This window comes from Parus major, chromosome 2, assembly GCF_001522545.3.
Source record: "Parus major isolate Abel chromosome 2, Parus_major1.1, whole genome shotgun sequence".
NCBI lineage: Eukaryota > Metazoa > Chordata > Aves > Passeriformes > Paridae > Parus > Parus major.
Genome location: NC_031769.1, coordinates 42,741,670 through 42,767,356, shown reverse-complemented (window position 1 = coordinate 42,767,356; position 25,687 = coordinate 42,741,670). Strand labels below are relative to the sequence as shown.

At 38.0% G+C, this 25,687-nt stretch overlaps 1 protein-coding gene across 2 annotated transcripts in view; it reads left to right on the top strand.

The window, feature by feature from the left end:
• Window positions 1-25,687, top strand: part of CPNE4 (copine 4) — a 224,686-nt gene that overhangs the window by 122,516 nt on the left and 76,483 nt on the right. For both annotated transcript variants that reach the window (XM_015620105.1, XM_015620104.1), the window contains 4 exons: window positions 6,077-6,148; window positions 9,688-9,762; window positions 15,418-15,501; window positions 16,435-16,524. In XM_015620105.1, coding sequence (XP_015475591.1) covers window positions 6,077-6,148; window positions 9,688-9,762; window positions 15,418-15,501; window positions 16,435-16,524 — 321 coding nt within the window. The remainder of the gene's footprint in view (window positions 1-6,076; window positions 6,149-9,687; window positions 9,763-15,417; window positions 15,502-16,434; window positions 16,525-25,687) is intronic.

Sequence of the window (25,687 nt, the reverse complement as noted above, 5' to 3'; positions counted from 1 at the left end):
ACTTTGGTTGCATCATTCCACTTACAGCAGTATCATGAAAGTATTGCTGTCCTTCATTTGGGAGACTCTGTTAGAGTGAAAAAGGTGCTTAAAGGTTGTACTTTTATGCTAGAATGGAAGAGCTTAAGAGAGTATGTAGCATGACTGGCAGATACTTTTGATATGGTTGTCTCAAGTTTTACGTACTACAGAATCCTTCTCATGCTGTGCATCAAGCATTAAAAGGATTTTGTGAATACAGTCAAGTCATTTTGATTGTTTATGTTAAAATTCCCACTCAAACTTGACAAGATAGCAGTTGGTTTACCTATTAAACTGTTATTGTCTCAACCTGTGAGTTTTTATCACTTTCCCTCTTCTAATCCTCTCTTGTAACTAATTTTGTGGAGTAAAGCAGTGACTGTGCAGGGCTTAGCTGCTGGCTGGGGTTAAACCACGATATAAGGGTTGGTGCAAGATTTGAGACATGTTTTTTTTGAGAGAGTATGATTGCTACGTTTCTTTCCTTGATATATCAACATGGCTCTAGAGGATGTTATTAGACTGTTACAGAACACTGTTTCTATATGCTGTTTGGTGGGAAATTGCTTCTCCGGGCTTGAAGTGTGTCTACCACCAAGGGCTCTGCACTTAAATATATTTGATCATGAAGATTCAGTGTGTGAAAAAGGCATTTGGATAGAGGGAAAAAATGCTACTGAACTGTGACGAGGTGCTCTTTGCAGTCCTGAAAACAGTTAGGTTAGCTAGAAGAAAGTTTTACAACTATGAAAGTCCATATAGCAGGAATAACACATCTGGGAGAAGAATTAATACAAAGGTGCTAGGAAATAAAAGTTTGGCTATCTGGCTATCCCTGCTAGTAAGGAAGAGATACAAAGGCTTTTTCAGGTTGTATAGTGTTGTGATTGAGGGAAATTTGTGCTTGATCTGTCTATGTAAATAACTAAATTCGGGGTTCCTGTAAGAAAGTCTAATGTGCAGAAAAGGACAGTCCAAATGAAGAATTTGAGACACTTGACCTCTGGCTCAGGGTGGCACCTTGCAAAGCTGAATCAATGCTGTTGAAATAACTTGGTTAAAAAGCCATATTGAAAACTTATTGGCTCAATTTATGAGCATTGGGAATTCTGCATGATATTACTGAAAGTTATCCCTATATTTGGTTAAGAAAGACATTTCTACCTAGAGAAAGACATTTTAAAAGTTTCTTAAACAAGCCAGGTAAAACAAGTCATTATATTTCACAGCTCATCTTACACAGTGCTGATTAGTCACGACTCAGGCACAGGAGAGAGGAAACCTTCATCAGAGTCCTTGTCTCTGAGTGACTGCTGAGCAATGCTCGGTACACAGCTGGTGTCAGCGCCTTGGTGCTTTTATCTCGAGTCTTGCATCTGTTCATACTTTTAAAATAATGAAAAAAAAAAAAGTGCAAAGCCTCTTTTAGCTATTTTAAATTGGAAATAGGATCAAATGGAGATGTAAGTCCAGATTTTTCTACAAAATTGAGTATCTGTCCTTAACCTATAAGGGCTTGTATGTAATAAAGAAAATTAAGATCATCTTCAAGGGAATTTCTCACTCCCATCTTACCACAGACTGACATCCCTTATCACTACAGACCAGAAATCCAGCTGAGATGATGTTCTGTTGAGATGATTGCATATCTGATAAATACAAATAACTTCATGTGCATATCCTCCCTCTCAGAAACAGAGCAATGGTTTTTACATTCTTATTTCCACCTTACGCAAACATATTAGTATGACATTTTTATTGGACATGTGGTGCTCTTAGGCCAGAACTGGGGAGTAGTTTGTATGTAGCTGAAAATGAACTTGACTTCAATTTTCTTACTCTCACCTTTAATATCTCTGAGGTCTGGTCCTTATACGAGCCCCCCACACTGAACAAAGGATTGTTGTTGTTTAACCCCAGCTGGCAACAAAAGCACCATGCAGCTGCTTGCTTACACCCCCTTTGCCCTGTGTCTGCCACAGTGGGGGAGAGAATCAGAAACAAGAGGTGAACTTCATGGCTTGAGAAAAAAACAGTTTAATAATTGAAACAAAATAAAATTTTATTATTATTATCACAACAGCTGTAATGCAAAGGAGAGAGAAAGAAAATAAACAAAACCCAAGAGAAAGAAGTGATGCATAGTACAATCACTTACCACCTGCTGGCTGATGCCAACTCTCCCCCATTTATATACTGAACATGGCAATCTATGGTATGAAATATCTTTATGGCTAGTTCAGGTCAGCAAGCCTGGCTGTCTTCCCTCCTGGCTTTTTGTGCACTTCCTCTCTGGCAGAGCATGGAGAACTGAAAAGTCTTTGACATGGAGAAAGCACTACTTAGTAACAACCACAACATCAATGTGTTATCAACATTATTCCCATACTAAATCCAAGGCACAGCACTGTACCAGCTACTAAGAGGAAAATTAGCTCTATTCCAGCATGAACAAGGACTGTTTTCTACATCCATTTGCTGACTGGTAGCTCATGTTTCTAATAAAATGTTCGTGAAAATACATGTTCTGGAAATGTAATGTGGTTTTTTAGGGCTGAACTGGGTTCTACTATCAGTGTTCTAGAAAGAAGAGAGACATTTACTTTCTGCACTTCTTCACATCAGCTTTGGACAAACTCTTTTTATTCTCTGAAGCAGAAGTTTTAAATTGCAAGGTTTTGGAGTCAAGCCAAAGACTCCTGACAAATTAAAGACCTATAGTCAATTACCTCCTTGTAAGACATTTTGCCAGCTCAGCTGTCTCGGTAACTCTGAACTAAGACTAATGCTTGCTAGTCCCTCAAGTTATCATTGTTTAGGACTTGCTGTCTGACAACCAGGTCAGTAAATGCTTTGTATAATAATGTTCAGAAGATTTGCATTGAGACGTTAACAAAAATATGATAGGTAATTAATGGCACGTTCCATAGGAGTGGTTCTTTAAACCAGTGAGACCTATTATGTACAGTGCATGAACAAAAAAGTCAATTTACTGCTATGGAAAACAGACTCCTTTACAGTTATTACAATTACAGTTTGAGGCAACGATGTTGGCACATTGTTGCCAGATGGAGGCTTGGTTTTAGTGGCCACTTAATTAACAACTGGTAAACACTTGCACCCAAATACACATATTTACATATGCAGAGTGCTTACTGTGTCAGAATGATGCTTCTGGCTTAGAGAGCGAGAGTTATTAATGCAGCCTACTAATGAGAACGTCAGATTAAATTATCTTCTCTGGAACTTTGAGCCGCCTATCTGCCACCTGCACAGGAGCTCCCAAGCTGTGCAATGCCTCGTGAAAGCTGTGACCCTTTGGAAAGCAGCAAAGGGAGCTGGAAAAGTTTGAGTAGTTCAGGGGGAGAAGTCCTACTGTCTCTAAAGAAGGCTGCTCTAGCACAGGTTCCCACCCAAGCTCTGTCTCATACCATGGCTCTGTATATATAAGATGTCTGAAAAGGTTTCTGATGGACAATACAGCTTTCAGTGGAAAAGCTTAATGTATTTTACGAAGTTGCCTGAATATCTTGGGGAAGGAGGAGAGGCCATGGAGATAAATGGGCCCTGCTTCTCAGCTGCTGTAATTCATTGTCTGGCTGGTACAAAACCTGTCGTTTAATTATATATTAAGAATAATCTGTCATTTGTCTGTATTACCTCCTGTCTGAGAATCTCAAACAAGATCTTTTGAATTGCACCCCACAGTTCACAGGAGTGCAATGATTTGTACTTAAACCTGTTTAGCTGGCAAGAAAATAAATGTAGGGATGACTTAAAAGGTCACACAAACAGTATTTCTGAGATTCTAGGGGAGAAAAAAACCTGCTAAATCCTAGCAATACTGTCATCTTACTTGTAGTCTTGTCTGCTGTAGCCACTGACCAACACTAGTGTTGAAATCCAAAAGTTAGTTTGGAAAATTGAGTGAGATGTTGGCAACAGATAGTGTTACGGAAGGCTGTCCAAATAGGAGTGTTAAATTATTCATTTAAGTAATAGCCAGCTGCAAAAATGCAGCTGGCAATCTGAAATGGTCCTATTATGAACATTAGTTAACAGTATCATGGTGTTCTTGAAATAAGGCAAATGTAATTCTGGAGTGTATCAGCCTTGCAGAGAGAAGCTCTTCTTACTTCTCATGGGAAGGACTGGGGCCATTATGCCCAATTGTGAGCATTATTCTAAAAGTGTTTATGAGTCAGTCCATGAAAGCTCATCTGAGAGTAGAAGGAATGGTGTGAGGGCTAGAAAATTTGGTCAAGAAGGAAAGATAGAACAAATTTGGGTTATGTAGTAAAGATGACTGTGGGGAGCTGGTAATAGTCTTCAGATATAAAGATTGCCTGAAAAAGGGAAAAAGGTTGTTTTACCTATTCATGGTGCATTAAATGGAAATAATGGACTTAAACTGCAGAGAATTAGATTAGCTGTTCGGAAAATATATTTGCATAAGTATCATGAATACAATAAATTTCCAGAGGACACTATTTCCCTTCAAGTTCTTTAAGAACTGATTAGACATACCTGTCAGGTATAGCTGCAATAGAAACAAGAAGCTGGTCACAGTGATTCCAGATGTGCTGTCCTGTCTTCTGATGGTTCTCCTGTCATTTAAAGCCTATTTAAAACTTGCTTCTGTCTTACTGCATCTATTACAACTATAGCTGAGAATAATCTGAGGTGTAACTTCTGATTTTTTGTTAAATTCAGCAAATTGATGGGCAGGACAAACATGTTTCCCCACACTTATGCTGGGCTAAAATGTGCATCCTATTCACTCCTGTCTCACAGCACATTTTTTGTCTGGCTGTGACTTAGGATTACTCAGATCATTTAAGGTCTGGCCATTACCTACTGTTGTGGTTTATTGCTGAAATTTGTATGATACCCAGGACTCTCATGAAGGGTTTGGAACTCTCATTTTTTCTTGGTGACTGCCTTTCTTTCACAACTAATATTTTGGCATATTTGACAAGGATGTGTATTTGTGGATCATTTAGAGCAGCTGTCCAGATGAAGTTGTGCAAGTACTGTTGGATGTGGAAAAGTGGAAAGGACTACTTCTTGTATAAAAGTCATATTCAGGAGGTTAGGGTTTTTCTTAGGACACAATCAGTCTTTTGCTCAGTATCTGCACAACACAATTGTACTACAGTTTTGTCAGATTACAAATAATACTGTAATTTCTTTCAAGTTACCTTTACATCTGTCTACATTTTGAAATTTTCCACTTAATAACTAAATAAATTAATACAACATTAACTTTACTGCTGACTAATACACTGGAACAACACTGTAGCTTAGCAGTTCTGCAGTATTGTAAGGGTTCTTCTTTTTCTAATACTTTTACTGGTCTGGTTTTAAATGTTTCAGATGTTTGTCATTGATATGGCAAATAACATCTTTTGTCAGTGTCCCTCTGATGTCATTTATTTGAAGTATATGTACAGTGTGCCTAATGACCAAATTAGTTTATAATGTGGCATTCTAGGGGAGGTCTGGTATGTGGTAAGCAAAGAAGACAATTTTGGAGCTGAAATACGGGGCAAGTTGCTTGGTTGCTTCTGCCCTGACTTTAGAGTTGTTGGTATTTTGAGATAAAATAAATTCCTTCTCATTGTAAGTGGACTTCAGTTTCCAGTAAAAATTAATGAGTTGAGTTTTGGAGGTATCTCTGATAGATTTGCTTGTACAGCTCTCTTCTTAATGTCTTTCAAGTCCAGTTAAACCTTACTTCTGTCCTTTGTCACCATCATTGCAAGACTTGAGGAAAATCTAAGTGTTTCTCACTATTCTGTTCAATGCAGTGAATTGTGTTCTCCCCATTCTGCTTGACGCCAACTGCTTTTTTTGTCCTTCCATGGCATCCTGTGCAGGCTTCCTAGGGGACCTTTCTTGTTGGTTTTGGTCTTACTGTGTTAACTCTGATCATGGACTGAGAAAGTACCTTGATACAAAAGGAAAAGAAAGCAACATAAAACTGAAATCACAATAAACCATGTATTTACTACAGATTCTAATTATTTTCCCCTTTGTTTTTATTTTTGTGCAGATTGTTTCTCAGAGGAAGCTCTCCAAGTCCTTGCTCAAACATGGCAACACAGCAGGAAAGTCATCTATAACAGTAAGTCAGTCTTAAATATGCTTTTGTTTTCATGTTATTTAAAAATATCCAAAGTGACTAATTCTCTCTAAAAGCATCCTGCTAAGCCACCAAAATCCCTTGATTGAGAAGCGGTTTAAATTTTTTTATTTGATGACTTGCACCGTTTCTGACAAATTTCCTTGTTTTAAGGAAATGGCAACAAATAATGTATGATTTGTAAAAAATTCACAATACTTAGTACTACTTTCAAGGTACTTGGATGACAGCAAGTAACTTCTGCTGTTTGAATACTTTTAGTTGAAGGACTAGAACCTTCTGAAATTAATTTTTACCTGCTTTGGCACATAAAGGAGCTTCATCTTTCTTTTCCCTTGGGCTTTTTCCAATTTCTCAGGAAAAAAAACAAGTTCAATGAGATTAGTTTTAGATGTGTTGTAATGCAACTAAGGACTGGATTGTCAGCCCCATGTGTATTTTGAAAACTGAAAATCACTGTATTACCTCTCTTTCATCTTTCTCTATGCTGGCTCACTTAGGAGCTCAATCTTGTCTGCACTGAACCTGGCATGCTTGTGACTTTTGCAGCTCTGCATTAAGATGAGGGCTATAATAAAATATTCTGCTTTGGGAATCTCTGCTCTGTTGCCTCATGAAACCAAGAAGGATTTTTTTTCCTTAATGTGTGATTTGCCATATGGGCTTCTTCTGGCTTGATTGTCTGGATTTTTTCCTGCCTTCAGCCACAAAAGAGACAGCAGACTGTGAGATACTTTCTGAGAGCCTAGGGAGATTGATTTCTTAGGTATCTTCCTTGGTGCTTGGCTGGGAATTGATTTGCTTGAGTGCATACAGTAAACTTGTTTTTGGTCTGGGGTTGGAAGGGAGTTTCCCTCACTCCTCTGGCTGAATAGAACCAGGAGAGAGTTTTGTTCCCTAAATAATTTGGTGTGGTTTTCCTGCTGGGATAATCTGGGCATACTTCATCTCACGCATCCCTGTGGTGTTCTGGACCTCCTTTCTGTTCTTCTTTGAGGTACACAAAGTGGTTTAGTCTTGTGAAAACACAAATGCTCTAGCACAACTAAAATCATTAGGTTTGTTAGGGTAGTGTTCTGGCAAAAATTAAATCACTGTGATAAACAGAAGATGAGAGAAAATGACTTAATAGTCCCTGCTGGCCTCACACTGGATGATAACCATGAAATATGGACCTTAGTTACGTGCTTTGGCTTCCAACCAGCAGTATTAAAGAGCAAGTTGACTTCACTTGAATGGGAAAAAACTGAACCCAGACAAAAAATACTGTGTGAAAAGTTTGTTGTCTCAACAGAATAATTAAAAACTGATTGTTTATCATTATTTCTGGACCTGGGGACATACCAGGTGTCCGTCAAATATGGAAGTTAGAAACACTAGTTTCCTAACTCCTTCAGTATAGTGAATTATGGGTTTTTCATAAGATTTTGAAAATTCCTATCTTAGTGAGTTTTGCTGGAATTTTATTGACCTTTTGAGTGTGTGATGTCTCATCCACACAATTTTCTAATATGGCTGTGGGAAGAAAAAAGAACATTGCTCTGCTTCTCCAGCTGCAAGTCCATAAACCTTGTAAGAGCGGGTTCATTATTTTCAGGTAAAAATACTAGTGAAATTTTGTGTGCAAACCCCAGAGCATTGGTCATACACAGCTTAACCAGACCTTTTAAACCATCAGACTACATGGAAGAGAAATGTGTCAGACTCCATGGGTCAAATTTCCAGCAATCTGATGTTTGCCTGGAAGATGTGACGCAACACATGTGTACCTGTGGTACTTTAATGCCCAGTCAAGCCTCTGTGCCTCTGTGTGGCTGCATGTGAGTATATTGCATGGAGAAACACCTCAGCTCACTGCTGGGAGGTGTCACAGCCAGAATAGTCTCAACTCAGGGAATTTTACTTAATTTAATGAATTTCCAGTCAAAGTAAACTTTTAACTACTGAAAAACAAATTAAAGGACAAAAAAAAAAAAAAAAAAACAACTCCAAGAGAAAATACTTTTCCTGCCCCTTCCCTGTAGTCAACTCCACTTCTGACACCTTTCCTGCCTCCTTCATGGTCTTCACTCCCTTTGCCTTCAGTTCGTGTTGTGCTCAGACCTTTTGATGAGATGCTGTGTGACACAGGTCAGGAACAAAAAACAGTGGCTTGGGTTTTTTTGGAGGTTGTTGTTTTGGGGTTTTTTTGTTTGTTTATTTATTTATTTTTTCTTCTGCTCTTTGAGGTTTTTTTCACTCATTTTCTTAGTTCTGCTCTGGACTTACACAGCCTTCAGGGGTATCTTTGCTCCAGCGTGGGTGTTACCTGAGGGTGTACACAGAGGTGCCTCCTCCAGCAGGGAGCACCTCTTTCTGAGAGTGAATCTCCAGCTGTGTCCCCACAGCTTGGCCTTCTCCATGCCTCCTTCTGGATCTTTTTAGGGTGGCCTTGCAGGCCACCTACCTCTCCTTCCTTTGTGTCTCTTGCCTCTGGCAGCTGCTGCCCTTTCTGAAATGGGTTCATGAGAGGTGCCATATGCACCTCTGATGAGTTGATGTTTTGGGGTGCAGTCAGTAGCTGCTGCCAAACCAGATTGGCAAATTTTTGGGTTTACCCAGCAGCTCCTCAAAGGACTTCAGGTGGTGGTGACAGTCAGAGCCTATCTGGGAAGCTGGCATGGCTGCCATGTGTGTGGTCATGAACATGAAATACCCAGGAAATAGGTTCTTTTTTGGAGATTTGGTCCCTGGGCAGAACATTTACAAAAGAGAAAAAAGTTTTAATGCTGTCAAATTGAATATAATGTAGTTTGTTTCAAAGAACATTTTTCACTGAAATAGCCCAGGTTTGGTTAATGCCTTCTCTCCCCTGAGGCATTTTAATGGCTTACTTAGGAAACTGGTTTAGTTGGTTCTGTTGGGTTTTTTTATAATGTTGCACAGCACAATAACTGATATCATTATTGATATAGCTTACACCATCTGAAAGAGTCACGCTATATTATTTTAGGATTACTTGTTTCTGACTCCATCTATAGCAAATTGTTTTGCCAATGTGGCTATTGCAGAAAAACTATACCAGGAGAGCTCTCCTGCTGTAAATGCTTTTCATGGCAACTAATACCAGATGACTTCACTCCTTTTTTCATTTATCTTGCCAAATGATGCTGAAGTGGCCTGAAAATAATTGGGCTTTAGAGCTGAGTAATCCAACTCTTGTAGAGAATTTTTGTCGCCTTGGACACTGAGACTGTGGAATTCTCTGTTTTCCAATCTGCAAAGGAGTACTTGGTCAGAGGAATGGGTTCCCTGGTGGATGTGAATGTCTGTCCATTGATAGGTGTTTGACAAGGCTTACACAAAGTGTTTCAGGTCTGTGGGCTGACCCAGGTGTTGTCTTCTGGTCAGCAAAGAGAAGCACATTAACTTGTTCCACATTTCAGTTTCCTAAATGGGGCTGCAGTCTTCAACACCGAAAAATGGCATTGTTCTCCCCTTCCATTACACCATGCACAACTCAGATGTAGCTTTCCATTTAGGTGATCGCTGAGGAACTGTCTGGCAATGATGACTACGTTGAACTTTCATTCAGTGCACGGAAATTGGATGACAAGGTAAGCTGCTTGGTATTAACCTTTCTGAAAGATATAAGGATGCCTGCAAATATAATTTGATGAGATTTTCCATGACAGATATTTTTTTGCCTTGTGTTATTAAACATACCAGGGTTTTCAGATGAATGTGCACAATGAGGCTTTCCTTGAGTTGCGAAGTAATTAAAAAAAAAAACTCAAGGGAATCTAATTAAAACCAAGACAAGTTAATTACACTACAACCAAGACAATTTAATTATGTAAAATGTCACAGATCAGAAGTGTTTAGAGAAGTGAACTTTCTGTGAGTAGTCAATGATGTTATCATTGAAGTTTCCTAAAATACAGCTAGAAAACTTCATAACAGCTTGGTCATGATACACATTTTGTTTCACAAAAGGTAGCTCAAATGTGAGAAAAATACTTGCATCTTTGTTAAAAACTTTTTCTCTCTCTAGGAAGAAAACTTTACATTGACTCAAACACTGCTCAACATGATAAGGAGTACCTCTTTCTGAAAATATGTTATTGTTTAGAAATTTACATATAATAAGCATCTCAACTCAAAGCCCTGATGACTGCTTGTACCACTTTCTGTTATTTCAGTGCAACAGCAGGCTTAGAATTCTTTGAGGTATATAGCCCTTTCTTATATATGAATGTGCTTTCATATATATAAAGGTGCTTCTTATTAGAAGCACATGGCAACTCTGTACAAAGGTTTAGGATTGTGATGCCCCAAGTGTGTTCTTGTAAACATCTGACATGAGGGTCAGTTAAAATCACATCAGTGAGACTACTTTTGGATACCTATACACCAGGTTTTCAAACTCGGGTTGTAACTTATGAAAAATATTTTCAGCTGAAACTACCGGCAGATCTCAGGCAAGCAGAAAGTACACAGAAAGATCAATAGTGCGGGCATATAACTTAAATGAAATTTATAAAATTTTACCGTGCTCCGGATCATTAACAATCATAAATGATCGGAACCTGAAGTTGCTTCTCATCTACATGATAAATTAGTTTCCTCTTTCAGAGATGCTGGAGTCTTAGTGGTTTTGAATGGCATAATTTATTTAGGTGTCAAAATGTAAATTTAACAACCTTTCTTTAGGCAGATTTCTTTGGAGGTAATTCCCAAACTTTTACACAAGTTTTTTCCTGATCCACATGCTGTCACATCTAGGAAAAAGGAAAGGACATAAACAACATAATAAGACTACACTTAGTCATTGCTTTTCCACAAATGCAAAATGTAATCTGCTTTAAATATTAGTATTGCTTCTAGCTTTTATTGGTATAAATTTAAAGGATACTGCCAGAGTGCAATTCTGAGCCAGGTCAGTGGTGTCTGGGCAACAGTTTTAGAGAGTGATTGAAACACTTTGTGGGAATAAGGTGAGAAGGAGCAGTCTGAAATATTGCAACAGTATTGTCATTCTTGCCATTTTAACATGTCCAATCAAGGTGGGCTTCATCTAATACAGAATTCTTGGATGAGCAGTGTTCAAGTCAAGCAGTGACTCATCATCTCTTATCTGAATCCAAACTCCATTCTTTAACTGATGAAAATCTCTGGAAGCCTGTTGCTTTGAAAGAGGTCTTTCAATTTCCTCCGGCTAAAGATGTGACTCTAAACCTGGCTGAAGCTTGGTTTACTTCTTCTATAATAAAAGTATGGCTTATAATGAACTTTGACATCATTAAATGCAAGGCACTTCTAGTAATTATTTTTATTAAGGTTTGAAATTACTTAAATCACATAGTTCAGCCACTGGTGAAAAAGAATGAGTGCTCTGATGTCACAAAAAGGAAAAAAAAAAAATCAAAGGATTGAGAAGAGTCCATTTTTTAAAATCCAAAGCATGGGTTTGCATGCCTCTCCCCATTCAGAGAAGTGAACACCTGAATCAGTAACACCTGATGTTGGCGATGTAACATCAGAGAAACAAACTGAGGGTTTAAACTGGCCTTGGAGTCTCCTAAAAAATAGAGGAAGCCTCTGGAAGCAGTCACTCATGCTCTGCTGTGAGGTCACCTTTGGGGTTCCTGCACTGGTAGCTGTGGGAGTAGCAGCAGACAAGTAGAATCCTAATGCCTCTCAAATTGTGGATAATGGAAGGGGTAGGGGGATGTCATGTATGTGCTCTCAGGATAAAAAGAAAAATAAATTCTTTCCATCCATTATCATCTTGAATGGACAGGAATATTCTTCCTCCATCCCTTAAAGGAGATCATTGAAAGAGAATCCAGATGGGGGGTCCTTAAGTGTATATATTTCTGACACTAAGGAAAAATACGTGAACAGCGCATTTTTGGATAATTAAACAAAATTTCTTGATAAGATTTAACAGCCAGGATATGTTTTTTGAGTGCTTTTTTTCCTCTTGACATAAAACTGCAAGAATTTTAGGGAAGCTACAAAACAGAACCTAATAATTTTTTCCTACTGGAGTGGCTGAAACATTCAGTGAAAATGATAGGAAAATGATGGATATGAGAGTTTCCTTTAGTTAACTGACTTTAGCAGAAATAACGGTTATGTTTTTTATTACAGTGCTTATTTGGAAGGTATAACTGCTTTTTCATGTTTTATTGAAGCCTTGTCAGCTCAAATGGCACGTCTTTGTTTCAAGAGATCCACTGAGAACACTTCACTGTGGAACAATAACTTTTGGAAAGGTTTTATTGCATTAATAGCTGTGTCACAATTACCATAACAAGCAGCTACGTTTTTTATGATAGCTATAATAAATTATGGGCACTGAGGCAGGCAAACTGCTTCTCCTGTTCTGAGAGAAGCAGTTACCATTGTTTGGGAAATATTATGCAGCAAATATCTGCAAAATACAAGCTAATACTGCTTTTTTATATAGTCCCCTGGTATTAAACTACTACCAAAAAAACCCTCCTCAAATGGCCTTTCTTAGCTGTTGAATAATATTCAGACTTTTAGGTTTTTGACCACTTTAGCCCTTTTTTAAGGGACCTTTGACTTGATCCCCAATCCTGAACTTTAAAAACTGTTGTGCTCTGAAATTAATCTACTAAAAATTTGTCAGACTAGGTGGTTAGAAACAGATATAGCTAAATTTCTCAAGTTTGGTCCATGTACTTATGTTATTACTGTGTAACTGCTGCACATCCTGAAAGAACAATGTGCATTATACCTCTAGCAAATATAATACGTTAATCATTTAAATATTATTAAAATAGCGGGATATATTGCAGCTATTCTTCTTTCAGAGGATATCCTTGGGGGATAATGCAAAGATATTAGATTCAGCATAACAGCTGAAAAATGTTAATTGTGAAAGCAAATGTTTCTTTAGCTTCAAATTTCTATTTGTTACAAAGCAATTCCAATAGAGAAGGATTTTTTTGTTTGTACCTCAATTCTGAAAGTAATTAGCCCTTGTTTTTGCAAGGGGGAGTGATATAAACCACCATCCAGCATTACAATCTTTCCTTTTATGTGGTATTATCTTGGCAGTTAAAACCAGTTATTAAAAATTGTTTCTTTTGTGCTGATGTGCTGTTGTACCTTTATGATACTCAACTAGGAATGATACTATATTTTGAGCCTTAAATGAAATCTTGACTTCCTTTCTGAATTCTTTTGCACTCCAGGGTGTATTCTTTGGATGTATCATTTTGAGGTATTTCCTTTCAAATAACTTACCAAATTTGTTTTTGATAAAGAAACTCTTAACATTAAGCTTTTAATCAGTTTCAATCAGAATGCTTCCGTGTGAGAAGAGGCAGCTCAATTTTTTTAATCCTATGTGCTCTGGATTTTTGTGTCACTATGATTAAACCAGCACCCCCTCTCTCTGCTTGTTTTCTTTCTTATACACTGATAATCTGGCAGAATTTGATCACCAAAACCCCCTATATACTAGCAGTTTCAAATTTTGAGTAGAGTCCAGATATGGAATCTACAGCAGGACCTTGAGGCAAAACCTGGAGTTACTTAGTTGAATTTTGCACTGGTTTTACACAGTTTGACATAAAACGTCCTGTTTACCATGGAGCTAGAACAAGTAGCCAAACATACAGCTTTGCTCTAAACATACTTTTGCTCAAGCATATAGTTCTATGCTCCACATAATAGGATTTAACAAATAAATCTTCCCATCAGTTGCTAAATGTGCCATTAAGTTTTCTCTAGAAATTAAAGAAGCAGATCAATGACAAAACAGCACTCTCAACACAACATTATGTCATTTTTAGGGTATGACATGACATTAGGTTCCTTGAGCCTTGCTCAAGGCTTTGTGGTCCATAGGGACCAATTTTCTTCTCCAGGCATTCAAATTCAGGTGTCCCTTTTCAAAGCCCTGAATTCTTTGAACTTGTGGAATTGTAAAAATGGTCTAAAAATAAATTTTACCAAGCACAGAGTTTGGCTAGCATCTTAGCCAAAGTTGTTCCCAAGCCAATGGCCATGCAGCTAATCAAAAATAGGTATGGGGGACATTTGGTGAGGAGAAATTTGAAGAATTATATATATATATATATAATTATAATTATATATCATTATAATTATTATATATAATAGAGTATATATATATATAATAGTGTATATATATTATTACATATATTACAGTAATTTTTACACTAACACTATCATAGAAACACCTGGATACTGAACAGAATTTCTCACTTCCCCAAATTGACATGGGTGTCTGTAGTTTTGGATATGTCCAATAGAGAAGAATAATATTCATATGCACAAAATTAATCATGTGGCTCCTTTGAAGAAGAAAATTAGGATGGGACTTGAAACTACAGGAAATGGACTTAGTGCTTTTAAATCCTGCTCTTTCAGCATGGCACAGTTAGAAATTGAAGCTTTCCCCCTGCTGGGTTAACAGCCAGTTCTTCTTCTCCCCCCTCCAGCCAGCATGTCCAGAGTAAATGAGATGTTGAAGCAAAAGAGCCTGCGATCAAATGAAGCAGCGCTATAGAAAGCAACTTAATTTAGGTTTGTGTAAGAAGGTTCAGGGTTGTTAGCTGGATACAAGACTAGGAGGAGGTGTTCTGCAGTGTGTGAATGTGAACCTCAGTGTCTGTCAGAGATTTGCCTAGAGATATCAGGTTATTTCCTTCATTACCCTGCTCTGTCATCTTTGTCACTGCAGCATGGGTTTGTTACCACACCCTGAAGAGGACTTGGTTCTCTAACCAGCTCTAATCCATTTTGACAGTACTTGTGTTAGTTGGTAGCAGCACAATGTCTTGGCCAATTAACTTCTGATTTCAGAGATAGGTGAACAGTGTGAAATTCAAACCCAGCGTGGAATATGCTTCAAAGTGCAATGTGTTAGAAAACTGGTATCAAAAGACCAAACAGGTATGGAGACAGAAAGAAACAAGCTAGGTGGATGATGGAGCTAATGCTCAGGAAGCTGGGCTGAGTTTAAGAAGGAAAGAGGTTGTAAAAGAACATTTTACAGTTTTGCATGCTATGATTAAATAGTCAAACTGAGAGCAACAACGGGAATCCTTGTGAGACAAGGACAAGAATAAAATATTGCTGAGAAACACCAAAACTTAAACTACTCTGGCTCTTCCTTTTCATTAGCAGTCAGGGAAGCACATGCACATTGTGCCTGAAAAGCTCAAAAAAAAAGAAGCCCCAAGAGTAACCTGTCCTACATTTTATTTTAGGATTTTTTCAGCAAATCTGATCCTTTTTTGGAGATTTTTCGGGTGAATGATGACGCAACCCAACAACTTGTTCACAGGACTGAGGTAAGGAATAGAGTTGAATTTACCTTCCAAGGCAACAGATGGCTGTCAGGAGGCATAGCTTATGCTTCCCATGTCATAAAGGGAAGTGGTTTTAAATCTAGGTGTGCAAACACCCACACTTAAAAACACTTTCTAGTATTACACTCTAGTGTTACTATTAACTACTGGGTATCAGGTCTTGACTTATGCATCTTACAGTAAAGGAAGATGAAGTCAAAGCCTAATTAAACCAGCAGATACTCTGTTGGAAGGTCAGGAGATATAAACACTAGATTTAGCCAAAACCAGGCTACAGAATGTATCATATTTTCCCATTATATGGTGTTGCTTCTTCCCCATCTCCTCACAGGTTTCTGGTGCTAAAATGATTGTAATCTGGGCACTTTACATTTGTTTTTTACCACCCAGTAACATTATTGCTCCATGGTAATGACTGGAACTGTGTTAAAAAATGGCATTTAGGTGTATAGGGTAAAGGTGTGGCAGGTGTTAGTGGTTATAAACCTGTTAGGGATTCCATAGTTTTCCTAGCAAGGCAAACAGTGTGCCTGTAAACTGATGTTGCCTATCCCCATTGCCCAGTCCTGCACATCCTCCATTGCTTCCAGTTCAGTTCTACAACCTTTTCCCCATGAATTATCTCCCACTGAGGCATGGCAGTGCCAGAGCAATGTCTGTAGCATCATCTGTGGGAATGTATGGGTCCATTTCCCACTCCATTTCTGCTCCTCTTTCTGGGGGCTTTCCAGAGGAAGATTGTTGGAAACTGCTCAAGGGCTCATATCTCATTGGATGTAGTTCTGAAAACTCCAGCTGAGCTCTGCTTTCTTCTCTTGCTGGTGAATGTAGTGTATTGAGAATTGTGGCTCTTGTTAGCATTCTGCTGAGAGATTTGAAAATGTTAAGTGTTCTCTTTCTTCTTTTCACTTACAGGTTGTGATGAATAACTTAAATCCAGCATGGAAGACTTTCAAAGTGTCTGTAAATTCTCTGTGCAGTGGAGACCAGGATCGCAGGCTAAAGGTCAGAAGTAATTCCTACTTTTTTAATAGTTTTACTCAGAAAACAAAATTTGGTCTCTCTTTTTCAACTGTAGATTGCTATTCTGCACTTGCCTCTTCTTTGATGGAAAAAATGATCACACAGCTGCATTACGATTTCCATAATCAAATTAAGGATGCAGAGAAGTGGTAATCCACTGTAATCAGTAGATTTTGCTCTATATTTCTTAAAGTAATCTCAAAAAATGATGGGGCTCTTTTTTCCAATCAGTTGGATAATTTAAATCCAGCATCATTTAACCAGTGAAAGTATACTCAAGGGAAGAGGCAGCCCTACCACAGTTTTAACTACTATTTCCTCACTTCTATATCTGGAGACCTTCTGTAAAAGAAGCACTGAAATATGAGATTTATTTTTGTACTTGAAGAATAGGACAGCCACAAAAAGACATGTGCCATAGTAATGGAAGTGTTTCTAGTCGGCAGAAGGACAGATAATTGGGAACCTGGAGCTTTGTGTAGAAAAAATCATCTTCATTCATCTAATTTGGCTTAAATCAAGTCTTTATCAAATTGTTTATGTCTTCTGACCATGTTTGAGGCTAATGCTAAATTTAAAAACATTGAACAAAGGCCACTGGTCCCCAGTGTCTATTCAGACTCTTAGACCTGATGAAAGGATATTGGACTCAAAAGTATGACTATTTTTTTTCTTACTGTACCTGTTTGCTTAATAGAATTTTATTTTGTCCTTGGAAACATTTCTTCTTTCATCATTATAGCTGCAAAATCCTGCAGAAGGGGTGTTGTCATTTTTCACTCATTACTTACTGTAGGATGTACTCAGCAGATAGAAAAAGAAAATGCTGGTGTGGATATGTTGCAAAGCACATCACAGATATGTAGAAAGAGTAAAAAGCAGTCTTATGAATGCTTGGATTTACAAAATTAGCCCTGTTATTATGGAACAACATATAAATTTGAGGCAAGAGATGGATCAATTTTCTGCTACTGAAATGAAATGCAGAATTAGCACAGCACTGCCTTCATTACATTGTGTACATGAGGTCTTTAAATCACTCAGGTGAGAAAACCTAGGAAGATAAGCAAACAAAATATAAAGTCTAGAATGTGAGAACAAGTGGCAACTCCATAATGGTAGAGGAATGAGGTTCCAGGGGGAAAAATGCTCTGAAATTGAGGTGAGAAGGTATCAGAAAGGCTCAGATTTCAGTGTGGGCAGAAGAAAATGGGTCTGGGAATAAAGGTGATCTTTTGAGCTATGAGCAGAGACAGTAGTCAAAATTGTTTGCAAATGAACAGCCAAAAGGCTGAAAGGGGAGAAGTGAAGAGGAACAAGCGTAGTCCCTTAGGACTGTCTGTTAAGAAGATGAGGTGAAAGTCAGTGAAAGGATGGCTAAGGCAGAAAACCAGAGCAACATGGGTCTTATGAACCTACTGAGAATTTTCAAGACAGTCTTTTTTTCCCTCTCTTTCTGGGAGAATTTTTTGTGTTCTTCTTTTGTGTATGCAAATGTTGGCAGTCTTGCTTTAGATATCTGAGTATTTGCCTGAGGCTACAGTTCAGCCATTTGCAGAAAGCTGAAAGTACTAAGATTTACATCAGATCATTCATGAGTACAGGAATATTTTAAAACTAATTATGGCTGTAAAATAAGAAAAAAGCTTGATACTTATTTCCAATTCAGGCCCTTTATAACTTTTAGTGGGTGTAAGATAAGGCTGATAGGGTAGGGCAGCCACCCAAATCACTTGTATTTGAGAGATAGCATATAATAATTGTCAGATAATTATTTGCTTCTTTTCTATATGGCCTATACCCTAGGAATTGGATGGTAGCTAGGACAGAAGAGTGAAAATGATAATAATTAGAGATCTGAAGTGTCTGTGACTGGTACAGAACTGTATGAATGTTTATCTTTGATTTATTTTGACTTCACTTTGACTAAGCATTCCACTTTTTGCATTACCATATTTTGGAAAAATTGACTTCAATTGCTTTCTTTTAATTCATAAAGTATATAGCAATATGTTACAGCAAAGGGTGGAAAAAGTCCCCGGGGCCTAATTAAACAAGAAGAAAATTAAGAGTATTCCAGCTGCCTTGCTGAGCACCAGCTTCTTGCCAAGATGGTTTGATCACTGTGAACAGTAGTTGCATAAGGCTGGGTAGTTTTGTGTCTCTTCCTGCTGTTAGTTTTTAACATACTCTGAAAGCATAACCTAAGTTAAGGCTTAAAGAGGCAACAGAAGGGCTCTGAGGGAGCTGTCGGCTTGTGGAAGTTCTTAACTGCAGCCACCTTGCAATTGTGCCTACCTTTGGTTTACCTCTGTAGGCTATTTGGAAGCCTGAGGTCCTGGCCCTTCATCTCTGCTGCTGAATTCACATGAGTACTGAGCTTAGTGGTCAGATTTTTGTTCTGGGCAATGAGGATTAACATGGGAAAAGTATCCTAAAACAACTCTCAGAAAGTTTTTCAACTTACAGGAAGTTTTCTCTTCATAAGTCTTGCAGTCAAAGCAGTCTTTACACTGTCTGGCCGTTTGAAACTTTGTATTTTAAAATGCCTGTTTAGAAAGATAAGATGAGTTAGGTCACTAAAATCAAAGCAGCCAATAGTTAGAGTCTGCCAAAAGTCTTTTGCTAGCATTCTTTACAAAGTCTGTTAATTTGAATTCCTTATGGGCTTTAAAGAAAAAACTAATTTTGCTTTATTTAGCTGTGGTGCAGAGAATAATGAACATTTTATTCCTCTCAGGACATCTTGTAAAACTTTATTACAATTATTGCTGCTCTAGGTTTTATTATGAAAATGTTATATTAGATTTATGAACCTACTGAGCTTTTCTTCCCAGACACTGAAACCATCCAAGAAGTCTGGTCACACTTCAGTGCCAATCATACCTTCTTTTAATGCTAACAGGACAAGCAATTAGTGTATCCATTGAAGTGAACAAAATACCTCTTTGATCCAAAAGTAGTGCATTGCTTTCCTAATATGTAAAGATTTTCAAATCACAACAGTAACTACTGACAAATCTGAATGAGGATTGTACTCCTTCTGAGGGCAGGTTTATCCTAGTCTGTTGTGCTGAATGTCCTGTAAATTGTGAAATTTTTGGCATTCAAATCTGGTTTCAGCATGTGGGTTATGTTGCTGTCAAAGGTTTATCTGAAGTACAAGATTTTATTGTGGCTATTTTCTGGTAGGGATCATCTACTGCCCACCCATTCTAATAGTTGCAGGGTTCTTCTTTTTCTACAGAAGTCCTGGTAATGTATACAGAAAAATAATCACAAGGTGCTTGTTAGGCAAAGTCCAAACAGGTTATATGACATACAAGAATTCCATCTCCTGCTGAGGTTGTATGGAGAACCACCCCAAAATAAGCGCAGTTCACAAGGAAAAGTAGGAACTGAGGCAAAAAAAAGGAATAAAAATGTTGCTGAGGTGAACTGATAAGCTGCTAGGAGAGTGGGAAGCACATGTCATATCTGTGTAGAAAGCCCTTTCCATCTTCCACCTACATAAGGGGAAATTTTCAAAAGAAGCATGTCCATTAGGTATTTTTCTATCTTTCAAAAATCTGTATGTTGCAACTGTATCATTGCTGTCAGTTTGTTTATTGCTCCATCCCTGCATGACCCAGATGACAGGTGATGATCCCGATGTGCAGCTGTGAGTGGGACACACAGCCACGGTTACCAGGGCTGCTCCATACACCGGGGCATGAGGCTCCCTCTGTGCCTATGAGGCCCTTTGCAGCCTGAGGAGAGAGTACTGTTGCTTTCTTTTGGTAACCATGGGAAGGTTGCCTCTTCCTGTACACTTCTAATGAGGTTAAAACCTGGTTCTGCCATTCTTCTCTGTGTTCTTTTATGTCCAGTTGACTCCCTTGGCTCTGTCCACCTGACCTGTTGGAGTAGCTGTGTCTTAGCACAGGAATTGTTTGCATTTCTGCTGAGGAATCTATTTCCATTTGCTTGCAATCCCCAATGTACCTATGATGCTCTTAGTCTTAGCAAGGTGCACTCAGGACTTTAAAGGTCATTTTCAATTTATTTCCATATTAAGATCTTGATAAATAGGTCCCTTTCTAATATGAATTTTCATAGACCATGGATTTTCTATATTTTTGGTAGGTCATTATTAACAAGGTCTTCTTGAGAGACCTGCACTTTGCTTAAATTAGTAATCTATGCAGTGCCACTTCTGCTTTGTTGATTCTATTATATAATGTGAACCTCATTACAATATTAATAGAAGAAGCTCCACAGCTTACAAGAAAGATCTTGACATTATTCTGGATGTAAATAGATAATCACTTTATTTTAATTTTATTAATTAAAATCATTACATGAGAATTCATTATTAATGTCATAATCTCTTCCCCAGTGTCTGCTATGGCATTTTTGGGGGTGGAGTGTTGGGTCTTCTTCAGACGGTTGTAACCTTCTGTTTCCTTCTGATTTCTTAAGAGTGTTGAGTCTTTCATGCAAAATGATGGATCATTAGGAGAAGAAATTGCTTCTTATAAATGGTCTGCTCCATTCTGAGTTAAGGAAAAGCAAATAGCAGTGGCTGTTTTGATAGTCTCTGAGTTATTGCTGCTGCGTTCTCTAGATCAATAGGTTTTCAGTGACCTTTAATACTTGACTGCAGCTCTGCTTATACAGGTATATTATAAACTGTAATCCTTCAATAAACCCTCAGTACCTCTGAAAGCCACTAGTGAGAGTAACTGAGAGGAACCTGTGAAGAAGACCAAATAAAGCTTAAATACAAGGAATAATATAGTCAGACAAATCCATTAGTGCTTTTATTCTTTCACAGTTTACCTGTCAGAGCATTTGAAGCGTTAGTATGGAAAAATACAGTTTGTGGTCAACAGCAATAATTTCTGCAGGATTTTAAAACGCATGTGGCTTAAAAGGCAATTCAAGCAGTGTCAAATGATGATTAGAAAGGCATGAACTGAAGGATTTTATACTGTTCCATAAGGGAAGGCTCATTTATTGCTGCTGCTTTCTTTGGGCTTTTAATTCCATGTAGAAAGAGACTGGCACCAAGAACAAATTAGAGCACAGGCTAGACTTGCTGGTTATTTACTTGATTGGGTGATTTCAGTCATACTTGATTAACTAAGCAGTTCTACATTTTCCCTTCAATTTACTCACCAAATTAATGCCAGTGGAGCCAATCATTCTCTGCTTGCTTACTCTGGTGTTGTTGAAGAGGTATTTGCAAATGGAGTCCTCCCTGTGGAAAATGTTCAAAAATAAGAAAGGGGGTTCAACATTTACATGCCTTTAGTATGAATCAAAAGATACTTTCAAGTTTCTTTTTCAGTAAGTTGTTTCCTTTTCATTAGGTCAAAGCATTTTCCTGGAATCTGTAGGATAATTGCCTCACTCTTAGAGAATGCTGCTCTTTCTTTATAGTCTGAATATTTATTTATTAGCCATTTCAAGGATGTTATTGTGTTGTGAATTTTCAGCAAAGTTCTTCTAGCGCTAACTGTGCTTTTAATTTTGGATAATAAAAAGTTCCTTCTTGGTGCTGAAAAGAAAAAAAAAATAGGTTTAAATATTAGGATGAGGCAATATTATTTAATAACCTAGGAGAAATATTTGTTTAAGTGCATACTGCTTCATGCACATAGAAGTTTTAATACAGTCTTCCAAGAGAATGATGCATTATTTTGAGGATTATTATAAAATTAAACAACATACTGTGAAAGGCAGTGTCTGAGACTTTCTTGTTTAAATACCACCAAGCCTTCATTTCAAGTAAATGTTTCTTTTCCTTTTTCTTTTACATTCCTCTTGCTTTCTCTACATGAGTGAGAGAACTGCTACCACAGGCGCTCCAATGATTATTAAAAACTTTAGGTGCCTATTTCATGAGCACCTAAAGCAACTGTGGGGAATTTGCTGCAATCACTCACCCTGTTGTCTGTTTGGGTTAAACTGTAATTTAGCAATCAGCTTATGATACGAGTGCCTCCTGAATTCACTAATTACAGCATGGTGTGTGGAACCCTGATTTGTCTGATTATGTCATGGACTGACCTGATCAATCTTCATTAACTCTATGCAGGTGGAGTGTAAGATTTAAGATGACCTGTAAAACAAAACTGATTAACTCTACGTGTGTGTGATCTCAGCTAGCAGATCCATTTTCTTTTTTCTCTTGCCATTCCTTAGTTGTATTCTTGATAAAACTGAAGATGCTGGGGAAGAAAAAAATCATGTTGCAGTCAAGACTTAGGAGAGAGAAATAGACTCCAGAAATGAGATTTATCCCATGTCTGTTGGAGTCAAGTGAACTCATTTTGATGACTTTAATAACCACTAGTTTGTTCTCCATTACAGGAATTGCTGGCTATATAGCAAATTAATTGTCAGATTAATTAATCTAGGGTTGGGTTAATTGATGTTTATGAAGTGCTTTGAAGATGAAAGAACTGAATAAATAACAAGTGTTGTCACAATAATTAAGGGTCCAAGTGAATTGCACAAGAAGAGATCATCTGATAGACTGTGGTTATAAAGAAAAGAGGTGATATTCACATCTCCAAGGGCCTGGGTGCTGAAAAAGGTGGCAGAAGGTGGTAGAAGGCTGAAGAACTGGTATATTTAAATAAAATGGGCAGGGTAGAAAGGGACAGGAGTCTTTTTCCCAACCACTGGATGACTCTGACAGACCAAATTTCAGAGTTTGCCCTGTAAAAAGAGATTTTTACTTCCTGTTCCTTACCAGAACCCCCAGTTCCATGACCTTTTGGGTAGAAATGAAATTTCCCTCAGCTGTTGCAAGGAGAATTCATAGTCTGAAACAAGGAAAGAGAGGACAACAAACAAAAATATTTTGTGTGAATATGTTTGCCTGGATTTAGGGGATCTGAGGAGTTTTTTCTCTGTTTCTCTTTTGCAAATAAGAGGATTGCCTCCAAATAATTTGTATATTGCATTTTTTGTGAGCTTCCTTCAGATTGCTTACTGCCTCCATGGTTCCATCCCAAGACAAATAAATAGAGGCTTCTACAGCCTTGCTATACTAGTCATCAGTGGGAGAAATGTTTTGAAGGGCTCTTTCTCATTATCTTTGAAACTGAGTTTTAATCCCCTGAAATGAAGCAGAGGCTCCTGTAAGTGCTGCTTATAGTTATTAGACTGTAAGCTAAATCAGAGGTCTGATTCCTTCACAGGGGAATAGCTGATAGAGCACTAAATCCCATCCCTGGGACCATTTAAAATGAAACAAAGCACAGCCTGGTAATGAGGATCATTCCATACTGGAGGGTGGGCATATGGGATGCCAGTTAATTAAATGACCTCTACATTCTTCCCAATTTTCATATCTCCGTATTGATAGCGCACTGCACATCCTTACAGACCTCAGAATAAGCTCAGAGCTGCTTACTGTGTAAGTTTAGAAACAAGTGTTACCATTTTGAATTAAAATAATAGAATGAAGCTCTGCTTTCACTAAAACAGATCAGGATTGCACAGAGCTGTAACCTTGTAAAGCAGCTGAATGCTGTAGTGAGAGGATTTTAAGTCTTGCATATTTTAAAGAAAATCCATCATTTTCATGCCTTTGTGTCTACAGGATGTTTTACTGTGTGCCTTACAGCATCCCATGATACTAAAAATGGAAGTCTAACCAGTTTTTCATATTCTTTTTTTCATTTCTTTCTGTTGAGACTGGAAAAAATAGGGAAGGCAATTTCTAGAGAATCTCATTTCAGTCTCATAAAGTAGCAGAGCCTCACACTGGCTGACATATAATCAACTTACAGAGGCCTTTGGTTTCTTTCCAGATATATATTTTTACTGTGTAAATTGAAAATTAGACACTCACAGAAATTCTTTCCTTGTTGTTAAATCTTGTAATAAATGTAGTCATTGCTATGAACTACGTACTTTAAACAGAAAGATTACCTTAAAATTCTACTCTTAGATTGTATTTGATAGTTTATGAGTTAACATACCCTATGCAAAAATGGCTACATGGTGCAGATAATCAAATATGTGTATTTTAAATTGTAGTACTCTCAGGGAACCTAGCAGAGTCAAATTTAAGGCAAAATAATAAATTTGTTTAAAAAAATTATAAGTATGTTTAGGGGCCTAATTATAAGTTGTTTGTTATATTCAAGGCATCACTAGGGCAGAAATAGGTATTAAGTGTCTAAATGCAAGTATTTTAGAAGATGTCTTGTTACACAGTGATTACTTGAGAAGTGTGAAATTTGTCTCACACTAAAAATACGTATTTAGCCCTTCTGCACCCAGGGATCTCATCTAACACTCATTCTGTTAAAATTTAGATCTGCATTTTTAGTTTACCAAAAACATGTTTTCTCACAGCTAGATGTTATACACATTTTGGAATGTGTAAGTACGTGTGTATAATGTATATGCACCTTACATAATTAGTTAAGTTTGGTGGGGGGGAAGCTTTGTCTGCCTTACCAAATCTAAATTAACCCTAAATTAAGCATGGTTGTCATGTTGTAATGTATGCTGGTTTTCCCAATGATTTTGAAATTGCTCGATGGCAGTGCTCTACAGGATTCCACAAAAAACCCACCCTCCTTGTGGTAATACTAGAAGAAACCACAGCTCTTGGAGACTTCAGCGTGTTCATGGGTAGTTATTGTTCTGTTTTTAGTGTTACAGCTGCTGAGGCACGCCAGAGAAGTTTTGCCACAGTGTTAGCTATCACTGGCTAAGAGCTTTGAGCAGGATTTGATGTTAGGATAAAATTCCTTTGTGACACCTTCATCCTGGGTGCCTCCTCAGACAGAGAGAAATCAAGAGCTGCTTGTTCCCTAGGGCCAGTGGAGTTATTTACATGGCCTGCTCACCACAACTGTGTTCCTCAGGAGCTGTGTTCATCAGGAAGGATGGTGACCTTCTCTTGGCCCCTCATCTGCTGTGTCAGCCCCAGCTCTTGTGCTCTTCAGGGCCCCTCACTGAGCAGCCAGCTGAGATGCACCAATCCTTTCCCCTTTCCATTTTTCCACCATGCTAGTCACAGAAGTTTTGCTCAACACAATTGTTCAGAGCTTGTTGTATTTAAGTCATTGCTGCCACAGAACACCCCAATGGACGTGCAAGCTGTTTGGAGCATAAGGCTACTTGGTGACTGCAG